The sequence below is a fragment of the Monocercomonoides exilis genome, assembly GCF_001643675.1.
Source record: "Monocercomonoides exilis strain PA203 chromosome Unknown scaffold14-1859848, whole genome shotgun sequence".
Lineage (NCBI taxonomy): Eukaryota > Preaxostyla > Oxymonadida > Polymastigidae > Monocercomonoides > Monocercomonoides exilis.
In genome coordinates, this window is record NW_027150559.1 from 856,696 (window position 1) to 882,723 (window position 26,028).

Sequence of the window (26,028 nt, forward strand, 5' to 3'; positions counted from 1 at the left end):
TCTCTTCATAGATCTTATCCACACTAACTCATTTGACATGCTTGACCACCATTTTCGCGTTGACTGAATACTGAAAAAAAAAAAAAATAAATAATTTTCGGAAAAAAAGGATTTTTTGTTTCAAAGAGATTATCATTATTAATTTTTTATGAGCACAAATGAAGTCGTTTTGAAAGTCTCGTGTTTCAAATGAGTTTGTATTAATGAGATATATATTGAGAAAAATCAACAGAATTATTTTTTCTTGCAGTTGTTGTGAAATCAATCTTGTCCGGAATTTTTTGCACAATCAATATTTATTCTCCTGTCGGAAATATCAAAAAGTCAATAAAACAAAAAGACTTGGGTGATTATTTTTGAAATCATATTTTTTCATACAAAAATTTCGGTGCAAAAATATTTTTTGAATATCAATAAAAAAATTGTTTAAAAGTGAATAGGCTTATTGAATACGTTTTAATCTTTGATTCGGATAAACCATTTGTTTTTAAAAACAATTATCAAACTTATTCTTTTTTTAATATAAATTTTTCTTTCAAAAACAAACAATCTTTGAAAAATTAACACCCCGAAAAAAGATATGATTTCAAAAATTATCGCCCACTTGAAAAAATGGATGCAATTTACCAAATGACACGCATTCATCAATTCGTTATCAGCTTTTGATCTATTTCGTTGAGGAAATTCAAAATCATAAATTTTAAACAATTCTTTGAGATGAAACATAAATGATAAAAAATGAAAAATTATAAATGCACATAGCAAATTAGTGATTTCAAATACAATCACAAATCTTATTAGTGAAATATTAATTAGAGAATCATTTTTATTCGAAGTTCAGAGTTTTTATGTAATTTATTCGAATTTGTTTGTAAAAATTTTCGATTTTGAACAATTTTTAGTGTATACAAATAAATAATCAATAAAAAAAAAATCACTGAGTTTAAAATTGTACTGGATTCTTTGAATTTGCCAAAAACTTACAATAATACTCAGTTCCAGTAAATATAAAATTGAAGCAAAATTAAAAAAATCCATTGGAAAATTAAAACGCAAATAAAACATGGATCTCAATCTCTCGTGGGAAAAGTTATTGATTTTTGAGTTCTTAACAGAGAGGAAAGAAAACAATTAAACCATTGAAAACGAACAGAACCGCAAAATACAAAATATTTAAAAAAAACAAATAAACATGAATAAAAATTTTTTTGTTATTGATAGAATAATAAACAGCGGTTTTCACATAAACACTTTTGCATGTTTTGTACCATAGCTTACAATCAAAGCAGTTTCTGTGGGATGCCATGTCATTGTTTGTATCGGATACTCTCTATCGGTGATATGATGCAGTCCTTTTGCTGCAGGCCTTAGCTCAGTTCCAACTTTTTGGTAAGAAAACAGTGTCTTTTTCGTTGAGATAAACACATACGGCTGTGTTGGATGGGGCGCAAATGCTGTTGTTTGGTCGTCGAACCCAGCCACAAGAGAAGTGGTGGTGGCATAATACGCTCCCAGGCGCTGAGCCAATGAGACAGACGTCACCGAGCGGTGAGGCTGCCGCACATCCATCAAGGTGATTTCTGTGTTGTTGCTGGCAATCACAAGGTCTTGCCGAGAACTCATCGAAAACGCCACAGAAAAGATGTTGCTGTTCAGTCGAAGAACGTTTGGAGAGAGGCATAGCGGATTGTCTGCAGTTGTAGAGAAGTTTAAAAAAAAAATAAAGCAAAATGTTTAATGTCAAACAAACAAATAAACACAAAATTAACAATAAAACAATACATATACATAAATATGAAAAAATGATAACTCAAACCATCAAGACAAATATTGAAGCACGGGTTCGTCTTTTCTCTGCGATCGAACATGTGCAGCCGCTTCCCCGATGCCAGCACGACGATGTATCCTGTGGGGTCCATTGACAAAGCAGAGACAGGCTGGTCGAACTGTGTTGGCTGGTCGAGTATGCACAACTCCTGCTCCACGTCCCAGATGCGGAACGACAGAGGCTCTCCAGCAACAGCCATCAGCCCGGTTGTCTGAGACCAGTTCAGCTTGAAGATCGGCTCTGTATGTGTGGACGAGCAGGACGAAGAGGAAAGAACACTCGACGAGGATGTCGGGTGGCTTCCTACGACCGTTTGCACTGAAAAAAGAGTAATATTTAAAGATGTAACATTATGGTTAATAAAATAAACACAATATAATTATTCGGTGAAATAGATTTGGGAAACAAAAATGAAGAGATTAATCGATCAAAACAAATGAAAATTAAACTTTTCAAAAAAAAAAAAAAAAAAAAAATAATAGCAATAAAAGATAAACAAACCAGGTGTCAGCGAGCTCCTCATATCCTCTCCCGTTACACGCAGCTGGAAGAGATAGCGCGGGAAAGCGAAGAAGGAGGCAATCAGACGGGACTCTGTTTCAGTCTCTGGGAAAGAAAGGACATTGACAGTGCTGTCGTTGAGCGAGATGATCATTCGGGTGTTGACGCCTTCGTTGATGAAGTCCAGCGACGACAGATGGGGCCGTCCTATGGGAAGATACTGAGGCGTCTGAGAGTGGCGATGATACTTTAGAGGATGGAAGGAAGGGGGGGGGGGGGGGGTAAATGTGAAATGTAGCAGAATAATAACACAAAAGGAAAGAATGATAGAGAAATAAGAATTAAAAATTGAATAAATAAACATATTATAAAAATGCTCACACAAAAGTTTCAAAGCAAAAATGTCAAAAAGCACTTTTAAAAAAAAATAATATTTTATTTTCCCTATTGAAGCATTCAAAACAAAAAGAAAAGAAGCAATCATCCATCAACAAACCCCAGCAGGACAAAAATTGTTGAGATGGGTGACGACTTTCTCCACCTGCAGATTCGGTGGCGACGGCGGTGGAATTTGGAATGTGCGAATGTGGCTCTGCAGCTTCATCTCTGTCCTTTTCCTGTCTCCGCGCCCTCCTGCGCCTCTTTCCTCTCTTCCATCCCGCTGGTCTCTGCCGCCTCCCCCGCCTCCGATGCTCTTCTGCTGCAGTGCTGACACATCGTATATACCCACTGTGTTCCTTCTCGCGCTGCCAATCGCCACGATGTGCTCACGTGGATGGAAGGCGGTGTGGGTGATGCCATTGGAGTATGTAATCACACCCGCATTCGACAAAGTCAGCTCCTCTGCTGTTCGGATCGTCGGGTACGATGCCCCCATCGTCTGCCCTGCACTGAGGATGCTCGCACCTGCACCCACCCCCACACCCACTCCAGGCACACCTGGCCCTCCAACACCAACTGTTGCAGCAGCAGGCGAAGGAGGGGGCAGGAAAGAAGGCAGCCCTGTGGAGTGGAAGAGGTTGTTGTGTGTCGCTGAGCCAACAGAAAGTGCTCTTGAAGCACGCACATTGGCTGAGCTGCTGGCGATGGAGAGTGACATGTCAGAGGTGCCTGTGCTGAAGGCGCCTGTAGCCACAGACTGGCTGCTGAGGGCGGAGAGAGCAGGCATTCGTTGCTCAGGTCCAGGCGTGGTGGCCTTCGGAGGAATGCTTCCACTCACCACATCAGTCTGCATCGCTTCCATCAGCTGCTCTGCCATCGTTGGCGCGGAGTGCATCTTCCCTGATGCAGCATTGGGGTCACCTGCTGAAGCAGTGGTGGTTCCCATTGAAGGTGTGGACGGTGCAGAGGATGGGTCTGATGGTGTCTGATTAGAAGAAGAAGAAGAAGAAGAAGGCGCACTGGATGAAGCAGATGCTCCGCCTGCTGCTGACGATGAAGAAGAAGCAGAAGAAGAAGAAGAGGCAGAGGAAGAAGCACCAGGGGCAGGAGGTGACAGCAAAGGAGAGGAAGCAGTGGGAGATGTGTTGAGAGATCCTTCAACACCGCTTGTGGAGGCACCTGATGATGGACGTGAAGAAGAAGAAGAAGATGATGAAGAGGAGGATGAGGACGAAGAAAGATCATTCGAGGCAGAAGCAGAGGAAGAAGAGTAAGTAGCAACTGGATGAGCGGGTGATGGTTGGCCAGCAGCATTTGAAGAAGAAGAAGAGGAGGAGGAGGAAGAGGAGGAGCCTTCTCTCTTCTCTTGTGATGATGTTGTTTGTGTGAGTGGATGCACAGTGATAGGCGCAGCGGGAAGGAAGCTGTTGACTGAATGGAAAGGAGACGATGTGAAAAATGAAGAAGAGGAAGAAGACGAGGAGGAAGAGGAAGAGTTGCTTGGAAGCTCCCTGCTGAATATCGAAGGTGTGGTGGCAGTAGAAGACGAAACAGAAGCAGAAGAAGAGGCAGAGGCAGAAGCAGAGTAAGATGTGCGCAGCCCCATCGACGATCCCAACGACTGTGCGGGTGAAAGCGACTGCAGACTCAGGGATGCGAACTCTGTCTGCAGGAACGGGGAACCAGGCGGCGGGTACACAGGCTCCGTGCAGTAGAGCTGGCCGATCGGTGGATCGGTCTCAGGGCGCTGTGAGTAGCCTCCGACGACAGGCTCCTTCCAATGCTCAGCACACCACGTGTAGATGAGCGTGTAGTGTCTGTTGGGGAAGACAGGGCGCGGCCGGCGTGTGGGGTCCTGTCTGTAGTGCATGAGCGACAGCACAGCAGAGCGGAAGCCGTTTGAGAACTCACGCGCCGTGCGGCTGAGCTCGTCGAAGTGGTCCACGCAGAACAGCGCCTGTGCCCGCCACGCAGTGATGAAGGCATCGCCGATGGTGATGGAGGACGTGATTGGGGTCAGCAGCATGTTCGCATACGCTTCGATATCCTCCTTTCGCAGTGACATCATCGGTGACCGTGAGAGCGACAGAGACAAGCCAGCACCAGATGACCCGATGTGTGAGGGAGAGCGCATCAGACTGCCTGGTGTCGATGCTGTCCCTGCTGCTTGCCCTGCTCCGTGGGGTGTCCTGCCCATAGCGCTGTCTCCGCCTGGAATGGGCTGCGGAACAGCTGCCCCGCCTCTTCCAGTTGAGTACACGATGAAGTTGCCTGTGGTGCCAGCACCAGCTCCCAGTCTGGCTGTGCCCACGGGTGTCATCCCTTCCTCAAATGGGTTGTATTCATCAGACGTCGAGGGAGATGGAGGCTCGTTTATCACTCCTGCTGTTGATGCCACCGACGAGCCAGGGCCGAATAGCGTGCCACGCAGCACGCCTCCACTGGCAGAAGACATATCAGCACTCATTCCAGCCATTGCTGTTGCATGGTCAGCCAGCTGTGCAAAGGGTGTGAGTGAGACCGAGTCAGCAGCCTCTTTGAAGCGCGGCACAGCAGCCTGGCTGGAACTGCGCTCGAGATCGCCAGGGGAGCTGAAGGAGACAGAAGAGATGGCTGCGGAGATGCGCATCTCAGCTGGGTTTGCGTTGGGCAATGTGCCTTCAGGAGAGGGGTTGTCCTTCACCGCCAACTGCGACGCTGCCAGCTGGTCGACAGGGTCCTGCGGAAGGCTGCCGTGCTGGGTGATGTCTGGGGATGGGGGAATGAGAGTCATCCGCCCCACAAACCTGCGGCGCAGTGAGCTTATCTGCGGCACTCCGAGCTGGCTGGATGTGCTGTATGAGGACGAGTGGGAGTGAGGAGTTCCTGCACCGCTGCCGCTGCCGGCAACAACAGGCGAGCTCTGCCGGGCAGAGGCAGATGAAGGTGCCTCCGGTTCAACGGGCGGGTTGACACCGAATGCCTGGAGAGGAGAAAGAGCAGAGCCAGACGAGGTAGCCGGCGGAGAGGATGTGGCAGTGCTGAGCTGGTTGAGTGTCTTTGTCTGGAGAGGCACGAGCGCCTGGTACGGCGACGAGTTGGACTCGAGCTGGTACAAAAAAGCATCTCCGAAGAAGGACTCAGCGGTGGAGAGGTGGTTCAAAATGAACTGCTGCAGTGCTGACAGCACTTCTCGTCTGACAAGAATAGAGCCGTCGGTGACACACCCCATCAGCCGCTCGGGGATGATCTGGTCGATCGCCCGCGCCTTCTCGCTGGTCATCTGCATGTCCTTCGCAGACAGACTGAACGAGGACAGGCAATACACCGCCGCTGCCCTCACTTCTGGGTGCGGGTCGTGCAGCTTCTCGAACAGCAGGTAGAAGTTGCTCAGCTGCACCGCTCTGTTCTTCGCAGCGTATGTCGACTGGAAGCAGACTCCGATGCACAGCAGCGCACACGCACGCAGCTGCTTGGAAGGCTCGTTGAGGTGGTTGAAGAAGCTCTCCCAGATGACCATCTTGTAGTTCGGCCGCTTCGTCATCTGCAGAATGCGCGAGAGCACAAACAGCGCCATCGCCCGGATCTCGTGTGAGCTCGACTTCTGCGCCATGTGGCTGAAGCTCTCCTGGAAGTGCTCCAGCTCCTGCGCTTTCTTTGGCTCCACTGCCAAGATGCGCGCCCAGATCGACGTGAGACGCGGCTGGTGGTCGGTGTTTGGGTTCATCAGGCGGATGGCGCAGGGGAGAATGCCGACGTAGATGGCCTGCCGCACCAGAGGCACGCCTGCAGACAGGAACTGCTCCAGAAGCTGTAGCCCCCGCGAGCGGAGGATCTGGTGCTGCAGCGACTGCAGGATGATCGGGAGGAACGTGGGCGGCTCCTGCTCTTTGATGCCCAGCCCCAGCCAGATCTCGAAGGAGTTGAAATGCGACGTGAAGAACTGCAGCTCGTCGTGCACCAGGCGCATGCCAACTGTTGCGCTGGGCTTCTGGTTCTCCATCTGCTGCTGTGTGCGCTTGAGGGCGAGGTTGATGGCCATGTCGAAGGAGACCCAGAGAGGATGGCTGTGTGTGGGGGGCAAAGGAGGGTAGCACTGGGGGTTGCAGCCGTAGAGACGCATGATGCGCTGGGCGAGGAGGAAGTGGCGCATAATGGCAGAGAGGAAGAGGTCGTCGCGGAAGAGTGTGATGAAGTGCTCCTTCGGACAGGTCGTGTATGCAATGGTGTCGGTGATGGCTGTCAGGATCCAGTTCAGCTCCCACGCAATGCTGTTCTTCTGGTTGCCGCCTTCGCGGATCTTCTCAAACACAGCGGCTGGGTATGTTGAGAGATGGAATTTTTGTGTGTACCACAGGGCAGCCATGCTGATTGGAGTGGTCAGGCACGCTGTGAACAAATCAAAAGGGGCACCGTTGATTTGAGGAAGCGTCTCTCGAGCACTGCACGCGCATAGAACAACGTTCTTTTCTGTGCAAATGTTTGACTGATGAATGTTGAATAAATTAAAAGTTAATTTTAAAATAATTTGGATAATATGAAGTGCATTGAATAAAATAATATGAAATTAAAAATAAGTTCATAACACAGAAAAAACCATAAAAATTTTAATTTTCTCCTAAAAATTCAATTTCCACGTAAAAAATACAAACATCTTTTGATATCATATCTCCAGCATTAGAGCAATCAAAAACAAAGACAGTTGGGGATCCTATCCATGAGTTTAAATCCTTCAATGTAACTGGGGCATAATGCATATGTTTCTAAAAAAAATATTCACAATAATTCAAAATTGATATTTAACTGAATGACAATTTTCATACTTCATCGAAGACATAAAAGTATTTTGAGTGAGGCTGAATAACTCCTCTCCCATTGTAATGAAAAAATACTCGATGAGATTCTAAATGGGTTACAAAAATAAACCAAAAGAAATGAAATTAGAAAATGTACAAACTTGCTTCCGCTCGAGTAATTTGGCATTTTTCTTTCAATTGTTTATCAGTAGGATCAATAGGAGTTGCAAATGACACCTATGAAAATTTTGGTATCAAGAAAGAAAAAATTACTATTTACAACATACCAATTTTACACCAGGCTTTGTTGATTTAAACCAAGTTTCGTATTGCTTAAAAAGATGCTCGTACAAAATTTCGTCTTGCCTTTTATCCAATTTTGAAACATCTACCAAAAACAAAAAAAAAAAAAAATAATTAATGGAAAACAAAGCAAATATTCGAGTCTCATACCTATCCAGCATTCCAAGTGCTTACAATTATCAGCAATAGGAAATGAATCAGGTGGAACATTTCCTCGACCAATGCAAATTGTTAAAAGAATTTTTGTTGTGTAAATCTTGAAGACAATTGTTAAAATATCCATGAAACAGAAGAAAATCAAAAATAAAATAAAATAAGTGAAATATTTTCAAATGAAAGAAGACAAATTCACAAAAAAATAAACAGGTTAATGAAAATATTACAAAAGAAAAGCGCAAAATGCGGTCAATTTCAAATAATCATACGACTTTCCTTGGAGCTTCCATTGGTTCGGTTGGTTGGGGGATTCCCCCATGTTCATGAAGTGTTGATGCGAAAAACTTCGGCTGAGGCTTGCTTGTTTGATCGGATTGGATCATTTGATCCCTTCATTTTTTAGATGGGATAAAACATTTTTTTCTTCCAATTTTGTAAATATTTCTTTTTTGATATGGCAGAAAAAAAAAAGCAAAAAAAGGAAGAATATTTTTGTAAGTTCGCTATTTATTTGGTTTTTCCATCAATTATTGTTGTGATGAATAAAAGAATAAGATGTGGTTGGACCAAAAAAGATGTTTAAAATAAAATGTTAAATTTAAACAATTACTCAAGTGGATTAAGTATTGTGCGGATATATTCTTCGCTTCCATCTTTCTTTGAGATCTCTGTGCACATATTAACATCAAGAAGAGGATGACTTTCATCTTTTCCAGAAAAAAAGCTTGCACTTAGAAGGCCCATATTCAATATTGTTGTTTCTTTGACTTTACTGAAAAGTTGGAAAAGTTTAAAAAAAGATCTAAATTTACTGATGTATTCATAAATTTTCAACAACCTTATATCTAAATGATCAACGTGGAATTTTTCAATATGCTTTCCAATTCCATATGTCTTTGGTTCAGTTCTTGCCATCTCTTAATAAGATATTGGAGCTCATTGTTCCATTCAAAGAAAATGAAAGAGCATACCAACAACTTGTTTTTTCATTGAAAAATCAAAGACAAAGCGCAAAATCCAAAATGCTTCGGGAATGGCCGATTTTATATCAAATCCTATTGTAACTGTTAGTTCTTTTGTCAATTCGCACTCATTTGGTTCAACTTTAACATCTGTCACTTCGACCGCTTCCTCCATCTTCGAATAAAAAAATAACAAAAATAGATAAAAAAAATACAGAAATTTAAAATTTTGTCCATCAACAACGAAAGAATTTTGAAAACTTTTATTAAAAAAAACAAGAATCACTTAATATGTAATAAATTATACACCTGATCAAACAATTTTTTCCATTTCTGAATCAAGAACAAATTAAAATAAAAGCAATAAAATTTTCTATGATGAAATTAACGTATAAAAGATAAGTTGCTTCAGAGGCTGATTAAGTCAGCTCCTCTTTTTTATCATCCGATATATTTTGAAAATGAGGTGAAGCAATGCCTATTGCAGAACTTATAAGCATTAAGCAATGTTCAAACTTGCTTTGGAGCTTAGGTCCACAAAGTGTCGATTTTTCAACATCAATCATCAATTTTGCAGCAGACATGATTTCTTTTAACAGTGTAAATATTTGAGTCAAAATTTGAACAAGATCACATTCCAATATAGAGTTTTTCTCGATTATCTTGCTAATAGAGTATTTCTGTGCAAGCATCGAAACAGCATTCACAACCCTTTTGTCCGGCGGTAACAATAAATCTTCCCATTCTTTTTCTGTTTGCTTTGAATATGGATTAACTTGAGATGAAATTGATGTTAAAAGGGATGGGTTGAAAGATAATTCAGTTGAAGAAGAAGAAGAAGAAGAAGAAGAAGAACGCAATGATGCAGAAGCAGAAGAAGATGATGGATTTGTTGAAGCGCTAATCAACGGTTGCTGACCATACAGTGGAAACGATGATGATGCAGGAGAGACAGACGAAGTAACAGGAATCCTATCACTGATTTGAGGATCTGTGAATGCATTCTTCGTTTCTTCACACACAGCCACGATGCCATCAATCACTGTCTTCAGCTTCTGAAGAGGAGCAACCATCTCTTCATTCACTTCGACAGTCTCTGTCACTTCTGTTTTTGCTTTCACGTCTGATGATTGAGAGTGGAGCGTTGGATGCACAATCGCCCCGAGCATTCCCAAAAGCTGAACTTCGCTCAGACAGTCAAAAACACCGCTGGAAAGAAGCTCTGCCACAAGAATGCAGTTGGCTGAGTGAATGAAACAGGCACACTTTCCTTTCAGCGAAAGAGCGTGATCCTCTTCAACAAGCCCCATCTTCTGCAGGATCAGCATTTTCCTCTTTATTTTTGCGACTTCAGAGCGGATCGGTGTGTTAGTCGATTCATGTGTCAACCTGGCCATTTCACACTCCAGCCACATTTTGTGCTGATACTTCATGATCCTCTCCTTCATCCCTTCCTGATGAATGCACGTCCTCAGACTCAGCTGTTTCTCCAGTGAAATAATATGCTGCGTCAGCTTGTGGAATGCTGGGTCGCGTATCTTCATGTCCTCCACAGGGTCCAATAGAGGAATCCCTTCTGGAAAATTCTGCAGTGTTGCAGCAAGCACATTGCTTAATGTAGAGAGAGAATTTGCACTGCTGATGTCCATTGGAACAGAAAGGCGCAGTGAAGAAAGAGCAGAAAGTGATGTCAATGCGACATCAGCCAGCTCAAAGTTTACGCCTTCCGCTTCTTCGTCAGCAGAATTAGTGCAACTTGCATTGCTTTGTGCAGATGAACTCGATATGCTGTCTGCTGTGTGTGCCTCTTCTTCAGGCTTTTCTCTAACGTTTTGTTTGTCTTCTGACTGAAGAAGCACATTCACCATGTAAACGACATCATCAACATCTTCTTCTTCCTTCTCCTCCTCCAATTCCTCTGATCCTATTGATCCTATTGATCCTTCTGTAACTTCTTTCTCCTTCAAACACTGAGGCAGCATGCACTCAAACTCCATCAGCACCAGATCAGCATTTCTGATGCGTGCTCTCTCTCTCAGCTGCTCACCAGCTAGACGCGGAAGCTTCTTCTTTCCCAGCGACAGCACAACCCCCCAGCCAAAGTCGTGTCTGCCTTCTTTGACGCGGACAAGCCTGCCTGGCTGCAGAAATGGAAGAGAGTAAGAAGGGTGCATCATCACCCCCAAGAACGCCTCTCGCAGCCGAAGGAGCAGAGAAAAGCATTCACAGCACTCCTTTGCCTCGTCTTCATTCTCAATCGTAATTGAATCGTGCTCAGATTGCAGGGACGATAAATCTTATGTTTTGTTTAATTATTTTATTATTTTTCAGAATGAAAGTTAGAAATTCATTTGTAATGAACAGCAATATGCAAACATTCAAATAGAATCAAAAAAGAAAAGTTAAAGAAAAGTGTTTTGTTAGCTCACAAATATAAGGAAGGAATATAAAAACCTTTTTGCAATTGAGAAACTTGATTTTCTATTTGATGGTTCAGAAACGTGTCCTTGATAAACTCCTCCGGCTCAACATTTTGTGTTGCATAAAGATTAAGAAGTTCATCAAACTTCATTGAAAATTGTGAATGATATTCTATTTGTTGATTCTAACCAGTCATTGTTTGTGTGATTGTTATTTTGATTGAGTGTTTCCGGTGCAAATAAACACGAAATTAAAAATAATCAAATTTTATTACTACAAAATAATTACTTCAAATGCAAACATTTATAATGTTGAAGATTCTTTCATCGCTAATGGAGCTATTAATTACAGAAACAACAACTCCGCTTTTGTCGATGTTGTGTCTTCCTGCACAGCTGCATAAACACGAATATGCAGCATGTGTCATCTTAAAATGTAGGGAAAAAAAAGAAAATTTTGAAAAAAAAAAAAGAAGTAAATTAAATTTTTTCAAAAATCAATAATTACCAACTAAAATATGTTTTAAAAACAAAAAAGCAATTTCAAAAAATAATTAAATAAATAAATAAAACATTTACATATGCTTGTTTGCAACTGCTTCCTTTTCTCTTTCTCTCTTTATTCAAACCCATTGCTCTTTTCCTGCCTCTTCTGATTTTAGCGAAGAGATCAGAATCGATCTTGCTGCCGTTCCCAGTTCTTCTGCCACTTCCTCTGTTGCCACAAGAACTTTCAGTAAGCCTTGTTGAAAGAGACGATAAACAACTTCCTTCAAAACAGGCAGCATCCCGTTGTAATACACTCCTACTCCACTCAGCAGAGTCTGCAGCATTTCGCGTACTTGGGGCATTTGCTTGTCTTGTTCGTTCATTTGACCAATTGCATTGTCAAATGCAGTTTGAATGATATTTCGTTGCTTTTCAACTGAACAAAAAAATAATGTTTGTTGAATTTTGATGGAAAAAGTTAATCTATCAATAATGAAAAAAAACGATATCTCACTTTTGCACACCATTATCTGGATCGCATGTTCCGAAGAAATTTTCATTTTTTAGCATGCAAGCAATATTTCCTGCTGCAGCACAATTTGAACAGAAAACAATACATGGATCTAAGTTGCGCTTGATGATATATTTGACTGGCTTGCTCAAGTTTGCACACATCAACGTTGATTTACCGCAAAGTTCAGTTTTGCCATCAGAAACCTGAATGTCGTCTTCCAATTGATTCAAAAAGCTGACAGCAGTCTTGCATGATTCAGCATGAAATTTATCTTCTCCGTCAAGTGCTAAATAAAATCCGTTTGCACCTATGATAAATCGAGGAGCAAGCAAATAAATAGCAAAATTATTCGTGCCATTAATAAAGATCTGTTAAATTTCTTGTTTCTAATGAAGGGCACACCCACTGGGAATAAAAAATGTTCGAGAGGAGCCGATCTATAATTTGAATATATGATGTTGCATGGCTGTGACTTTAGTAAAACAATCCATTCAGCAATTTCTCGTGTATTGCTTATTGGATGTATTAATAATAATAATTTTATTGTGGAAGGTAGTAGCATTGTTATAAACTCCCAGCAATAATTGTTTTGCTCGTTATTATAAAAATTTGTTTCATCGAAAATAACTCTATCAATTTCGTTCAAAATACATGATTGATGGAAAAGAAGGTCCAAAAAATGCTTGCTTGTTGTAACAAGACATTTTGATTCAGGAGAAATAGATGTGGATTCTGTTATTAAGCCTGAAGATGTTGAATTTTCATTCAGTTCATAAAAAGTCCGTATTGCAAGCTCGTTCAATGCAGAAACAAATATGACTTTCTTATCTTCTTTAATGCTCAAAGATATGGCATGCTTGTATATCATGCTTTTTGCAGAATATGTGGGAAATGAAATTATTACAGATTCATCTAAAATTTTACAATATTTTTTAAAGACACGTATAAATATTAGAATAAAAGTTGTAAATAGCCTTCTTCATACTTTTATTTAATGCTTTAATTGAAAATTTCTGGCAACTATTTTCTAGTTCACTGGATGAATCGGATGAATTATTTGGAAAATGGAATTTGTTTTCATGTTTCCATCCAGGAGGATAGCACACTTCATATGAGCATATATATTTCCTTAACACTTTTTCACAAATTTTAGATTGTGTTTTTGCTCTTTTTTCTTCAAAATGTTTTGTGCTTTCAGGATATGGAAGAAGTGGCAATTCTGATTCTGTTTCATGGTGCGTAGCGGATGGAACAAATGTCAATTCATTCTTTTTCATAGTATCATACATGTACAACAACTCCAATTAAAATTATTGCGGAGTTGATTGGAATCACGTACTTTTATAAATCGCACAATAAAAATTTGATGCAGTTTATTTAGATAAATTATATATCAAGATCTAGTTGTACTATTTTTTACTTTTCTCAAAGTAAATGTTTGTAATTTTCTTTGATCTTATTTCAATGTTAATTTACGCATTTTCACCTTTTATTTTGCAAACATTAAATGCTTTATCGAAATAGAACAATCCACAAATATGCCTCTTCATAAAATTCAAAAAGATAAAGCCTACTATCGTCGCTATCAGGTCAAATATCGTCGTAGACGTGAGGGTAAAACTGATTATACAGCTAGAAAGGCACTCATTATTCAGGATCAGCGTACAATTAACAACCCCAAGCACAGACTTGTTGTTCGTATCACAAACCGTGATGTTATCTGCCAAATCGTTATGGCCCATGTGTACGGAGATAGCTGCATGTGCAGTGCTTATTCTCACGAGCTCAAGAGATATGGCATCAAGGTTGGTCTCACAAATTATGCTGCATGCTATGCAACTGGTCTTCTTCTTGCACGCCGCTTGTTGGCAAAATTGCACCTTGACAAATTATATCCAGGTGTGAAAGAAGCAACTGGAGAATCAAAGCCAGTTGTTCCAAATGCAAAAGGACCACGTCCGTTCAAGGCCTTCCTCGATGTTGGTCTTCACAGAACAACAACTGGATCAAAAGTGTTTGCAGTTATGAAAGGAGCAACTGATGGTGGCATGAACATTCCACACAACGACAAACGTCTTGTTGGCTACAACTCCAAAACAAAGAAGCTTGATGCGGCTGTTCTTCGTGAACATATCTTTGGAATTCATGTGTCCAAATACATGAAGGATCTGAAGAAAGAAGATGAAAGAGCATACAAGAGCCACTTCTCGCAATACATTAAGGCTGGAATTACAGCTGATAAAGTTGAAGCAATGTACAAGTCCGCTCATGCAGCAATCAGAGCCGATCCATCATTCAAACCAACAGAGAAAAAAGTTCCAGAAAAGAAAGGACCATTGTTCCCAGGAGGGCAAATGAAGAAATGGCCGTTGAAGTTGAGAAGACAAAGATTCAGACAAAAGTTGGCCAACATCAAGAGAAAGCAAAAGTCTGTCAATGCTGCACTTCTTGATATGTAAGCCCATTGCTGCTTACATGCTCATTGAAAGTCTTTTGCTGCACTTCTTATTAAAAAGGAGGTAACTTGCTTCTGTCAGTTTTCTCTTTTTTACCTTTTTAAAAAAAGACTGATCCAACAAATTATAACACATATTCTGCTTTTTGTTTTTTCTGTTTTAAAAAATATGTATTTGCTTTAAAAATATTGAATACAACTCACCTATCTTGTTGCAACTTGTATAGGCAAATGATATCATGCAATTATCAATTACACAAAAAAGTAATAGAAAAATAATCATAAAATTAAACGCAAAATAAAAATCTTTCATATATATTTGCTCTCGGTTAATTTTTTTAAAAATAAACCTCTTTTAAATTTTAGGCAAAGCAACAACAATATCTCCTTCGATTCCACACTCGTTATTTCCCCGTTTAATCAAAAACACTCCGTCCATTCCCCAGTCAGTATTCCACGAATTGACAACTTTCCAATATTTCACCCCATCTTGAACTCCCCACCCAACAATTTTGATAGCATGTAATCCATCATATCCTCCACTAACATGATGATATACTCCTGATTTATATGTTGCAAAATCTTGATATACTGTAAACGATCCTGTAACTGGCCCATTTGTCATAATTTCGGTTTGAATTGCTGCTTCTTTACGTGCAATATTGCCATAAGTTCTAACATAATACTTTTCTTTATCAACTGGGATTTTAGTATTGGGGTAGCATGTTCGATTGCATTTCGGTGTTTTCCACATTGAACATCCAGGATGTTTGCATGTTCCCATTTGATATGGAATGCATTCTTCAGTTGTAATACCATTTCCTTTGATAAAGTTGAAAGCTTTTGATTGCCATCCACCATTGCAACCGTTTGAACCAGGACAACATGATGTCAAATGTTGACCTGATAAAAGTGGTTTCATCGAACCGTTTGAGTGAATGCAAAATCTATCTTGCAAAGACTCAAATGAAGCCATGGCCCAGCAACTTCCGCAGTGCCCTTGATCATAAATTGTTCCAATTGTTTCGCATGATGGCCATTCCTTAATTGCATCAAATTCTTCTGGAATGTTATCCAAAACTTTTGTAGGAAGATATATTTTTTCTGATTCTGGTGTCTTTCTTGCTCCACACATTGATCTAAACTGTGCTCTTGTCATTCGCTCGAAACGAGGATTTCTTCCCGCAACCCACGATACATCGCTTCTTGTATTCACTTCATTAACAATTGTATTGAGATCTAATGATAAGCTCAATGCAAGCAAATTCAAAAATAAACACAACATGTTCTTTACACTGATCATGCATATAATAGCTTGTTATTTTTATATACTTTTTCATTGTGTTTTCTATTTATGCCAATGAAAATGTTCCATTTATTTGTGAAAATTTTTATCCTGTTTGATCAATTTTTTAGAAAAAAAGATTTCCAAATTCTGATAATTGGAAATGAATTTTTGTTAAACAAATCGGATACAAATATGTTGCAAAAAAGGCAATATTAAATATTTCAAATCATCCGGCATGATATATGTGAATATTGATAAGAAATAACCAATTTATTCGAAGAAATACTTGGAACAAATATAAAGGTTTAGATCAATTTTTGATATAATTATCTTTTTATAAATTGATGACAAAATACAACAGTGTTCCAACAGACAAGATAAGATCAGTACTTACGCCAGAAGAAAATGCAAAAATACCTTTTGTGTTTTCTGCATCACGATTGAAGGAAATGAGAGAATCACTTTGTTGTGGAGAAAATGAACTTCTTCTTGGATTAGCTCAGGTTTGTCGAAAGAATCGATCAATTATTGAAATTGAATTGCTTTTATTGATGCAAATGGACCATTCATTTAGCTTATTCGGCCATTTGCGATCACACCACTAAGTCATTTCAATGTTGGAGTTGTTGTTTTAGGAATTACTGGGTTTGTGTTTAAAATAAAATACAAAATTAACAATTTTCTTTATATATTTAAGAACTGCATATCTTGGTGTTAATATTGAGTTTGAAGGTATTCCATTAAGTCAGACTGTTCATGCGGAACAGTGCGCTACTTCGAATGCTTGGTTTCTATTTTTATTTAATAATATTATATATTTATATTCGTTTCGTTATAATATAATTTTTAATGATATTAAAAATTTTTTGAAAAGGCATCATCATGAAGAACAAATTGTTCTTGTAGCAGGAACAGAAGGTTTGTTTAACTGATCAATTATTTTTTTTATGCAAAAATTTTAATTCTTTAATAAATTCATTCAGAGCCATGCGGACATTGCAGACAATTCTTAGCAGAATTACCACATTCTGATAAATTGCACTTTGTAGTTGATGGAAGAGAAGAAGTGTTGCTTACAAATATTTTGGTAAACCCATTTCTACCAACTTCAATAAAAATTGAAATTGAGAAGGAAACTCCATTGACCTCAAAAATAGATGGTATTTATAACTAATTTATTCACTTATTTTTATTATTTCTAATTTAACAGTTAAACCCGAGTTTGATTTATCTGAATTATCAGCTCAACCTCAAACAAAACAACTTGCAACTTTGGCTCTCGAAGCTTTGGAGAGAGTTTGTTTTTATAACTTTTATGTTCATTTTCCCTCTATTTTTTCATGTTTATTATTCTTTCTTTCAATTTTTTTTCCTTTTTTTCTTTTTTTTTTGTTTTGTTTTGTTTTGCTTATTCATTTGTTTAAATTTAATTTTAATAATATTGCTATCATTTTGGAATTGTGATTTTAATTATTGACTAAATGATTCTATTATCTTTTTGAAATATTTGCAATGTCCTTAGTCATATTCTCCCTATCAAATTTCTCAATGTTCCCCTGCGGCGCTGGCACTGAGACTGAAAGGTGGAATTGTATCAGCTGGTGCTTTGATTGAAAATGTTGCTTTTAATCCATCTCTGCCGCCTCTCCAGAGTGCACTAATACGTCTGGTGGTAATCGAGCATAACCAAAAATGGGGAGATATAGAGGAAGTTGTGATTGTTGAAGATCCAAAAGCTTTAATTCATCAAAAAGAGGTAACTGAGGCAGTGATAAAAGTCTTATCACCTAGCGCGAAATTTATGTATTTACCTGTTTCTGTTCCTCATCATCCATAAAATAGCGAATATTTTTCATTACATTAATAAATAAAATTGTTTTTCAATGATTTTATTATCATGTAATGTAAAATAAAGATAAATGGCTGAGCGACCTTTTCTTGAAAAGAGTGTTTTTCGATTATTAATTTTTTTTTCCTGTTTGAAATTTTTGCGCAATAATTTTATTTTTAAATATGTATTTTTAAAAAAGGATAATATTTTTGAAAATGTTGAATTTATAAATGTCATTCTTGATTAAATCCACTGCGAAAATGAATATGAATAACAACTTTTTAAAGCAAAACACTATTTTTATAGAAAAATGTGGCTGATCCTTTTTGAAATCATACTTGGGACAAAACATTCAACTTTATGAATTTTGTTCCACACATTGATTTCAAAGATTTTTCTTTAATTTTAAATATTTCTATGTTATATTTTGTACGAAAATGTCTTAATTGTAGTTATTCGATTGCAGAAAAAATTTGGAACAAATTTTTGAATTTTTCATAAATGCAAAAATTTTATCCCACTTTCGTTCGAGTTTTGATCAATATTTTAATCTCAATGGGATTTTGAAAAATTAGACAAAACTCATAACACACGTTGTTTATGAAGTTGTTATTGCAGAAACAAATTTTGAGACAAATCCCATTGAGATAAAAATTTTGATCAAAACTCGAACAAAAGTATGATTTCAAAAAGGAACAGCTATGTATTTTGTTTTCAGAGAGTTTTTTTTTTTTTTTTTTTTTTTTTTTTTTTTTTTTTTTTTTTTTTTTAAATATATTTTGATTCCTTCAAACAATTGTAAATTTTTTTAACTTGAATTCTCATATTTTCTAATTATTCAAAAAATAAAATTGAAAACATAGAATATTTGGAATAAGAGTCTTTTTCAATCTTCAAATCAAATTCATTTGTTGAAGTCCGTCCAAAAAAAATAATTCTTATTTTGAAAAATTATGGTGATTATTTTTGAAAATATATAATTTTCAATATGATATTTCGATTTGAAAATATGTTTCGAACGTTAGGGATGCACCCTGAAAAAAAAAAACAATAAATAGATCTTTTTATCTTACATTTATCTCATATATAGGCTGATGGAGCTATTATAATATATTTCACATTTGACTTTATTTAATATTTACAAATAATGTTGGACGACCAAGTTATCAACACCCCGAAACAATTAATGATTTCAAAAATAATCTCCTTTATAAATCAATTTCGAATATTAATTTTTCTATTTCGAAAAAAAATGATTGGGTGATTATTTTTGAAATTAAATTATTTCATTAAAAAATTTCCGAACAAAAATATTTCTTGAATATCAACAAAAGAACACTGAAAAGAAAAAAGGCTAATTGAATGCATTTTAATTTTTGATTCGGAAAAACCTTTTTTTTTTCAAAACAATTATCATGCCTTTTCTCTTTTGAATTAGAGTTTTCTTTCAAAAAACAAACAACCTTTGAAAAATCAACACACCGAAAAAATGTATGATTACAAAAATAATCACGTGATTCAATTTTAAAATTAGCTCACCATTTGTGGAAAAATATTTAACTTCAGGCATTTTCATAGAAAAATTATGAACTTTTCATTGACTTTTTGAGATCAACAATCGCAATAAAAATGGGTCCATTTTTTGACATTCGTGAAATGTTGGAAAACTTTTTGTTTTGATTTCAACAATGCCTGTTCACGGATCTGAAAATCAAATTTATTTTGAAGTCTGAGAAAGCGATATATTATTATGAGACTAAGCAATTTTTCAATACTTTGTGCAAAAAAAAACTTGAAAGTCCGTATTTTCCCCCATTTCATCATTTATTATTCTATTTTGGTGAACTTATCTAAGCATCTGCAACACATGCCTTTTGACGTGAACATTTTTGAAGTGACGTGACCTGACTGAAAAATTTCTCATTCACTCATAAAAAAAAAAGTGTAAAAAAAAAAAAAAAAAAAAAAAAACAAGAAATGCAAAGAAAAACAAAAATTTTTTTGTTATTAATCTTTCATTACAAAGAGGGCTTTAAGAAAATAATTTTTTTTCAATGTTCATTTTCAATTTAAATATGTCCAAAGTGTTGTGTCGTAATCCTTTTTTGTGGTATAAATACCAAGGCACGCACATCACTGTAGGGCACTGAATGACGCGAGCTGACTTTTTTCAAAGAAATTCAGACGTTCATAACATACTATTTGCATCAATTTAATGTGTAAAAAACTAAATTTCATCACAATTGAATATATCAATAAAAACACTTTATGTATTTTTTTGTTTGTTTTTTTTTTTTTTTGATGTTTATCTGTTTGATTTTCAATACGAATATATCAGCAATATTGCAGTTTGCATACGAAGACTTTCAATCTGAGAAGAATTCATTTGTAAATTATCCGATTTAAAGGATAATGATGTTTTTCAGGAAAAGCATATAATTTAATGTTTATTGACAAATAATAAAAATTCTGGGTTCAATTTCTTATGACTTATAAAAATTATGACAAAAAAAATATTTTTATCACTATTCAACACTCGGCCAATGATCAAAATTTTCCAAAACAATTTTTTTTTAGAAACTCAATTTTATTTATATTGAACAATAAGTTTATCAATTTCGAATGATAAGTTTTCCAAAATCGAATAATCAGTTTATTAGTTTTGAATAATTAGAAAACAAATTATTAAAAATAAATGAAGAAATCACATTTTTTGAAAGTATTTCATTCATTTGTAATTTGAAACGATTCAAAGAAAAAACACGAAAATAAGGTATATAACAACAAATATTTTTTTTGTTATTTTGTGGTAATTAATAATTAGTTTGAACATTATGGGATATAAAATTTTAGTTCGTTAAGTTTTTTGATCTTTTGTTTCTTATCATAACTGATAAGAATCAATAAAAACTCAATTAATTCATTAAAAAAATTGTGGGCAAATTGAAAACAAACTAATTCGCTTTAAACATATGTGTGTGATTATTTTTGAGATCATAACTTTTTTCTTGATATTGATTTTTCGAATGTTTAATGTCTTTGCTGAAGAATAATTTCATTTGAAAGTTTCAAATGGGTGATTATTTTTGAAATCATAATTTTTTTCGGGGTGTTGTTTTTTCAAAGATTGATTATCACTTAAAGAGATTTTATATTCAAATGCTAAATACATTTCAACTGTTTTCAAAAACATATGTTTCAACTCAAATAAAGAAAAAAATGTCTTTTATAAGTCTTTTCATTTCTCATTGCTCGTTTGTTGATATTCAATGGATCTTTTTAAATCGAAATATTTAACCGATAAAATATGAATTCAAAAATAATCACCCAAATACAAAATATTGTTATTAACAACTATGTTTGATTTTATTTTCATAAAAAAAATATTTTTTAAAGGAGTTATTACTAAAAGAATTTATTTTTTAACTTTCCAAGAGAATTCAAAAACCCGGAATTTTGATAGAAAAAATATTACATCGAAAATTATCACCCAAATCAAATGCTGAATTTATCCAACTGTTTCATAAACAAATTTTAAAGCTGAAACAAAGATGATATCTTTTATCAGAATTTTCACTTTTCAGTGTTCTTCTGTTGATATTCAAAGGAAACATTTGAACCGAATATTTCGAATGGAAAAATTTGAAATCAATAATTATTACACATGTGTGATTATTTTTGAAATCACATTTTTTCATTCAAAATTTTCGGTTCGAAAATATCTTTCAAATGTCAACCAATGAACACTGAAAAGTGAACAGACATTTAAAAGACCTCTTAATTTTTATTTCAGATTATGCATTAGCTTTTGGAATAGTTGTGATTATATTTGCATTTGAATACAAAATCTCATCCCAAAGGAAAACAATTTTTGAAAAATCAACACCCCGAAAAAAGATATGATTTCAAAAATAAACACCCACATATTAAAATTGAATAAATGATAAATTGAAAATTTTCAACTTTATGTCAACAAGAATCAACGATTCAAGAAAGGATATATCAGATAAGAATGACAAATTTCCTTGTGTTTTATGTTCATTTGAGTGGCTCATCAATAATGTCCTGAACGTTGTCGATAAAAAAAATCTCCGAGGTGTTTGCATGAAATGTGCATTTATTCAAAATCAGAAACAAGAAAACAATACAGATGTGCAAAATGCGATAATGCGATCAATTTATTTGAAAATATTTCTTTCTTTAACACGAAAATACCATTTAATAAATTCCTCAGAATCATCATGTTTTTTTGTTTGAAATTAAATACCACTCAAACAAGTATTCTTTTTAACAACAACCGAAAAACTGTTTGTTTTTGGTATTCTCAATGCCGTGCAATTTTTTCAAAAATCACATTTCAGTATTTTCAGCCAATTGGTAGTGATGGTGAAATTATGGAAATTGATGAGAAAAATCTTTAAAGGAGAATAATTAACAAGTGTTGAAAAAACTGAAGATGTCACTTTTCGGAGGTATTGAAAGGAAAAGTGAAATAGAATATTTTTATTCAAGCATCTTCATTGAAAAATTCTGCATGTTTGTAGAAGTTTTTGTGGAAAAAAAATATAAATAAAATATATTCATTTTTTGAAATACGTCTGAGGTGATTAAAAATCATGTTATTATTTAAATAATGTTTGCTTACGGATATGAAAATCCAGTTTATTTTGAAATCTGAGAAAGTTTGAAAAAAATGATACGAAAAACAAAAATTTATTGTGCTGAGCAAAAAAATGCACGAGAGTCCGTTTATTATCCCAAGTCAAAAAAGTGGAGGAATGTTTTTAATTAAATGTGTTTTCATTATAAAAAAAGAATCCTTTCTCCCAATAATCCTTGCAAATATAAAACACAAGAAAAAGATTTTTAGCCTCGAACGGTAAATTTTCAATTGCTCATCTGAACGCATTTTTCCCATTTTTCAGTATCTAATTAATACAATTTCAAAAATCCACTTTCTGTGGCTTGCACAAACGGAAAAGTGATATTATGGACTTGTTTTCTCCAACTCGTCCCGAAAACACTCGTTTATTGATTTTGCGAAAATAATTTTATTTTATATTCCAACGGAAGAAGAAAACGATGATAATAATTGAAATAAATCAAAAATGAAAAACGAATCATTAACTCTATTGGTTGATGATCTTGCTTCCTCATCTGAAAGTTATCTATATTAAGCAGGTGATGGTGAATCTGCATAGGAGTACAGATTGTGCAAAAAATACCGGACAAGATTGATTTCACAATAACTGCAAGAGGAACAATTCTGTTTGTTTTCCTCAAAATATATCTCATCAATACAAACTCATTTTATACACGAGACTTTCAAAGCAGCCTGATTTATCCTCAAAAATAAAATTCTGAAATTTGGGAGAAACTGGGTTTTGAGTTTTTCTGAAATTTCAATCATTAATGTTTTCTGAGCACAAACGAAGCTGTTTCGAAAGTCCTGCATTTTTATTGAGTAATTATTGGGGAGATATATTTTGAGAAAAATTCACAGAATTATTCCTTTTGCGGTTTTTGTGAAATCGTTCTTGTACGGTATTTTGTGCGATGTCCGGTGTTTTTTGCGAAAACTGAATTTAATAATTTTTAATAAATGTGATTGGAAAAATATCAATTGTTCAGAATGTTTAAATAAAACATCATAAGAATATTTCAACAATTTTCAAAAAATTTGATAAACAAATTCAATAAAATTGAATAAAATAAAAAATTGAAGTTAAAACAAAAGGGAAAATATTAATGAATAAATAATTTTCTAAAATCACTTTCAATTAGAAGTTTGGAAAAAAAGAGAAAGATAATTCATTGGAATATGTTTTTAGAATAAAATTTCGTTAGACATATGACGATGTGATATATTCAATTTTCATAAGTCGATTCTTTTTCACAAAAGTTTTTCATAATACAAATTAGATACAGAAAATACCATATTGAATTTCTCACAATCAGTAAAATAAATGTTAAAAAAATGATCTTTTTAAAAAAAACCTCAATTAATGGGATATATTGTTAATAACGCTTTTCAGAAGTGAACATTATGTCTCAAATCAACATTGAAAGCATTCTTGAAAGTGTCGAAAAACGAAATGTTTTGCTGAAAGCTCTGCAAATTAAAACAGTAAAAGTTCAACGTTCTATCATTGAAATAGCTTGCAAAAAACTTGAAGATCCATCTCGCTCATTTTTTCGATTGTCAGGGTTTTCAAGTAATGAATTCGATCTTTTGTTATCACTATTGCAAAAAAGAATCTCCTCAGCACCGTGGAAGAGACAGAGCAATTAACACTTTGGAGGAACATTTGTTTTTGCTTCTGAATTTTTTGCATCATGGTTCCCCAACACTAACCTTTTCGATTGCTTCGCCTTTCTTCGATTCTCAGAGTGCGACAAACAGATTGTCGCATTCAATAACATCTTCTCTCAAACACCAATTGGCAGATTTATTCCTAACATTTCGCAAAGACAGGTTGAAAGAAATGAAGGATGTTGGGATTGTGCTAGATTGCACCGTGATTCCTATTTGCAGACCAGGAGGAAAACTGAAGGAAGGAAAGAAGTTTTATAGTGGAAAGCATCATTGCTATTGTGGCAAAGTGGAAGATGGAGTAAATCCATAGACGGGCACAGCGAGCACTATATGCGAGGTTTACACAGGTTCAACACACGATCACAGCGTGTTTAAAGAGCACTATCCAAAGTTCCAGGACAAAATGGAAGGATCGAAAATACTCGCAGATTCAGCTTATGTGGGTGCAAGACCAGAGCTGGGGGCTATCATTAGTGAACCAGATGGGACAAAGGAAATTTCATCAAAAATGGTTATTGTTGAGCGTTTTTTCGGAAGACTTAAGACATTATTCTCTGTCTTTCGTTATCCTTGTCCTTTCGATGTTGAAAAAATCGGAGAGAACTTTTTCGTTGCTTGTTGTCTCACTAATTATCACATTCTTCAAAATTCTCTCGCTGCAAAAGACGAAGAAGCAAATCAACGATTTTTGGACAGTTTTGTTTACGATTATTTTCAGAAAAAAGAAGCAAAACGGATTGCAAATGAAAGATACAACACGAGAATCAAAGATAAATTGAATCCTGGAAATATGCCAGCACACAGAATTTCTTCTCTAGGAGCCCAAAGAGAAGGTTTTCTAATTGAAATATTGACCATAACTTTGCTTTTTATACAAATAAAACATTTTTTGAACATTCACATTAACCAAATTTTTTTCAACTAATTGATAGGGCAAACATAGAATTTGGTCGCCATTGATCATGCCATTAGCAGAAGAGAAAAAGAAAGAGAACAGCTTGAGAGCCAAAGAGAAGAAGAAAGGGTTTGTCTGTTGGAAAGAGAAAGAGAAAGAGAAATTCTAGATACGCAATCAAATGATCATTCACTTGATTGGCTTCTCCAATTGCAGTGGAAATCAACAAACATTTTTCTTCCATCTTCAACTGCTCCTTTTCCAGTTTTTCCTGCTTCCTCTTCATCTTTATCATCAGCTTCTGCATCTTCATCTTCATCTTCATCTTCATCCTCAGCTCCTCAAAATACTCAAATTCTGATTCCGCTTCAATTATTATAGAACTAGCGATATGATATATTTAAATTTAAATACAAGTTGGGTGATTCTTTTTGAAAAGTCACAAATGTTTAATTTTCAAATAAATCAAAAATTTCATATTTTGCTCAAGTTTTCGTTGGCATACACCAAACTTCGCTAATATGGAATCTATTCAAGGATAATGCTATTTCAAACATTCTTGAGGAGATTTGTGAGCTGAAACAGAAATTTGAGCAAAATATGAAATTTTTATTTTATGAGAAAACTAAGCAAAAGGAATTTTTCAAAAAGAATCACCCAGTTATTATGAATTTTTCACTTCAATATCAATAACAATAAAAACACTTGGTTTTGTTCAAATTGTTTTATTTTTTTTAATGAAAACTTTTTTAAAACAAAGATCATTAAAAATTTTTATATGAAATTTCTTTCTTTAGCTTTGTTGATTAGAAACTTTTTCTCATTAAAACAATTACTCCAATTTTAAATGATAAATGTTATAAATATGCGGAAAAATATTTCACTTCAGGCATTTTCATTGAAAAATTATGCAC

The 26,028-nt window shown here is 35.8% G+C and overlaps 7 protein-coding genes across 7 annotated transcripts; 3 read left to right on the forward strand and 4 right to left on the reverse strand.

Moving 5' to 3' along the window:
• Nucleotides 1-942: 942 nt before the first annotated feature.
• MONOS_2198 (putative Regulatory-associated protein of mTOR) lies at nucleotides 943-8,327 on the reverse strand (the record flags this gene model as incomplete). Its single annotated transcript, XM_067872104.1, has 10 exons — nucleotides 943-1,691; nucleotides 1,817-2,146; nucleotides 2,330-2,576; nucleotides 2,826-7,175; nucleotides 7,342-7,452; nucleotides 7,513-7,592; nucleotides 7,647-7,722; nucleotides 7,773-7,873; nucleotides 7,939-8,044; nucleotides 8,214-8,327. 10 exons carry the CDS (start codon nucleotides 8,325-8,327, stop codon nucleotides 1,240-1,242), a joined length of 5,967 nt encoding a protein of 1,988 aa, XP_067730359.1. The 3' UTR covers nucleotides 943-1,239.
• Nucleotides 8,328-8,432: 105 nt separating this feature from the next.
• MONOS_17374 (uncharacterized protein) lies at nucleotides 8,433-9,209 on the reverse strand. The gene is made up of 4 exons (XM_067870288.1): nucleotides 9,168-9,209; nucleotides 8,916-9,081; nucleotides 8,783-8,861; nucleotides 8,433-8,716 (listed from the first exon to the last, which is right to left on the reverse strand). Exons 2-4 carry the CDS (start codon nucleotides 9,079-9,081, stop codon nucleotides 8,551-8,553), a joined length of 411 nt encoding a protein of 136 aa, XP_067730360.1. The 5' UTR covers nucleotides 9,168-9,209; the 3' UTR covers nucleotides 8,433-8,550.
• A 116-nt stretch (nucleotides 9,210-9,325) lies between these two features.
• MONOS_2199 (putative Antiviral helicase) lies at nucleotides 9,326-13,618 on the reverse strand (the record flags this gene model as incomplete). Its single annotated transcript, XM_067872105.1, has 7 exons — nucleotides 9,326-11,202; nucleotides 11,361-11,511; nucleotides 11,629-11,754; nucleotides 11,956-12,251; nucleotides 12,340-12,636; nucleotides 12,732-13,241; nucleotides 13,315-13,618. The coding sequence occupies 7 exons, from the start codon at nucleotides 13,616-13,618 to the stop codon at nucleotides 9,326-9,328; spliced, it is 3,561 nt and encodes a 1,186-aa protein (XP_067730361.1).
• A 92-nt stretch (nucleotides 13,619-13,710) lies between these two features.
• On the forward strand, nucleotides 13,711-14,927 carry MONOS_2201 (putative 60S ribosomal protein L5-2). Its single transcript, XM_067872108.1, has 2 exons — nucleotides 13,711-13,765; nucleotides 13,854-14,927. The coding sequence occupies exon 2, from the start codon at nucleotides 13,868-13,870 to the stop codon at nucleotides 14,786-14,788; it is 921 nt and encodes a 306-aa protein (XP_067730362.1). The 5' UTR covers nucleotides 13,711-13,765; nucleotides 13,854-13,867; the 3' UTR covers nucleotides 14,789-14,927.
• MONOS_2202 (putative Cathepsin B) lies at nucleotides 14,910-16,087 on the reverse strand (the record flags this gene model as incomplete). Its single annotated transcript, XM_067872109.1, has 1 exon — nucleotides 14,910-16,087. One exon carries the CDS (start codon nucleotides 16,085-16,087, stop codon nucleotides 15,140-15,142), a length of 948 nt encoding a protein of 315 aa, XP_067730363.1. The 3' UTR covers nucleotides 14,910-15,139.
• A 292-nt stretch (nucleotides 16,088-16,379) lies between these two features.
• On the forward strand, nucleotides 16,380-18,195 carry MONOS_2203 (Cytidine deaminase). Its single transcript, XM_067872110.1, has 7 exons — nucleotides 16,380-16,575; nucleotides 16,647-16,717; nucleotides 16,770-16,859; nucleotides 16,947-16,990; nucleotides 17,056-17,232; nucleotides 17,283-17,368; nucleotides 17,595-18,195. Exons 1-7 carry the CDS (start codon nucleotides 16,417-16,419, stop codon nucleotides 17,907-17,909), a joined length of 942 nt encoding a protein of 313 aa, XP_067730364.1. The 5' UTR covers nucleotides 16,380-16,416; the 3' UTR covers nucleotides 17,910-18,195.
• A 6,427-nt stretch (nucleotides 18,196-24,622) lies between these two features.
• Nucleotides 24,623-25,283, forward strand: MONOS_11258 (uncharacterized protein; the record flags this gene model as incomplete). The annotated part of the gene is made up of 3 exons (XM_067863772.1): nucleotides 24,623-24,730; nucleotides 24,938-25,052; nucleotides 25,192-25,283. 3 exons carry the CDS (start codon nucleotides 24,623-24,625, stop codon nucleotides 25,281-25,283), a joined length of 315 nt encoding a protein of 104 aa, XP_067730365.1.
• Nucleotides 25,284-26,028: the final 745 nt, after the last annotated feature.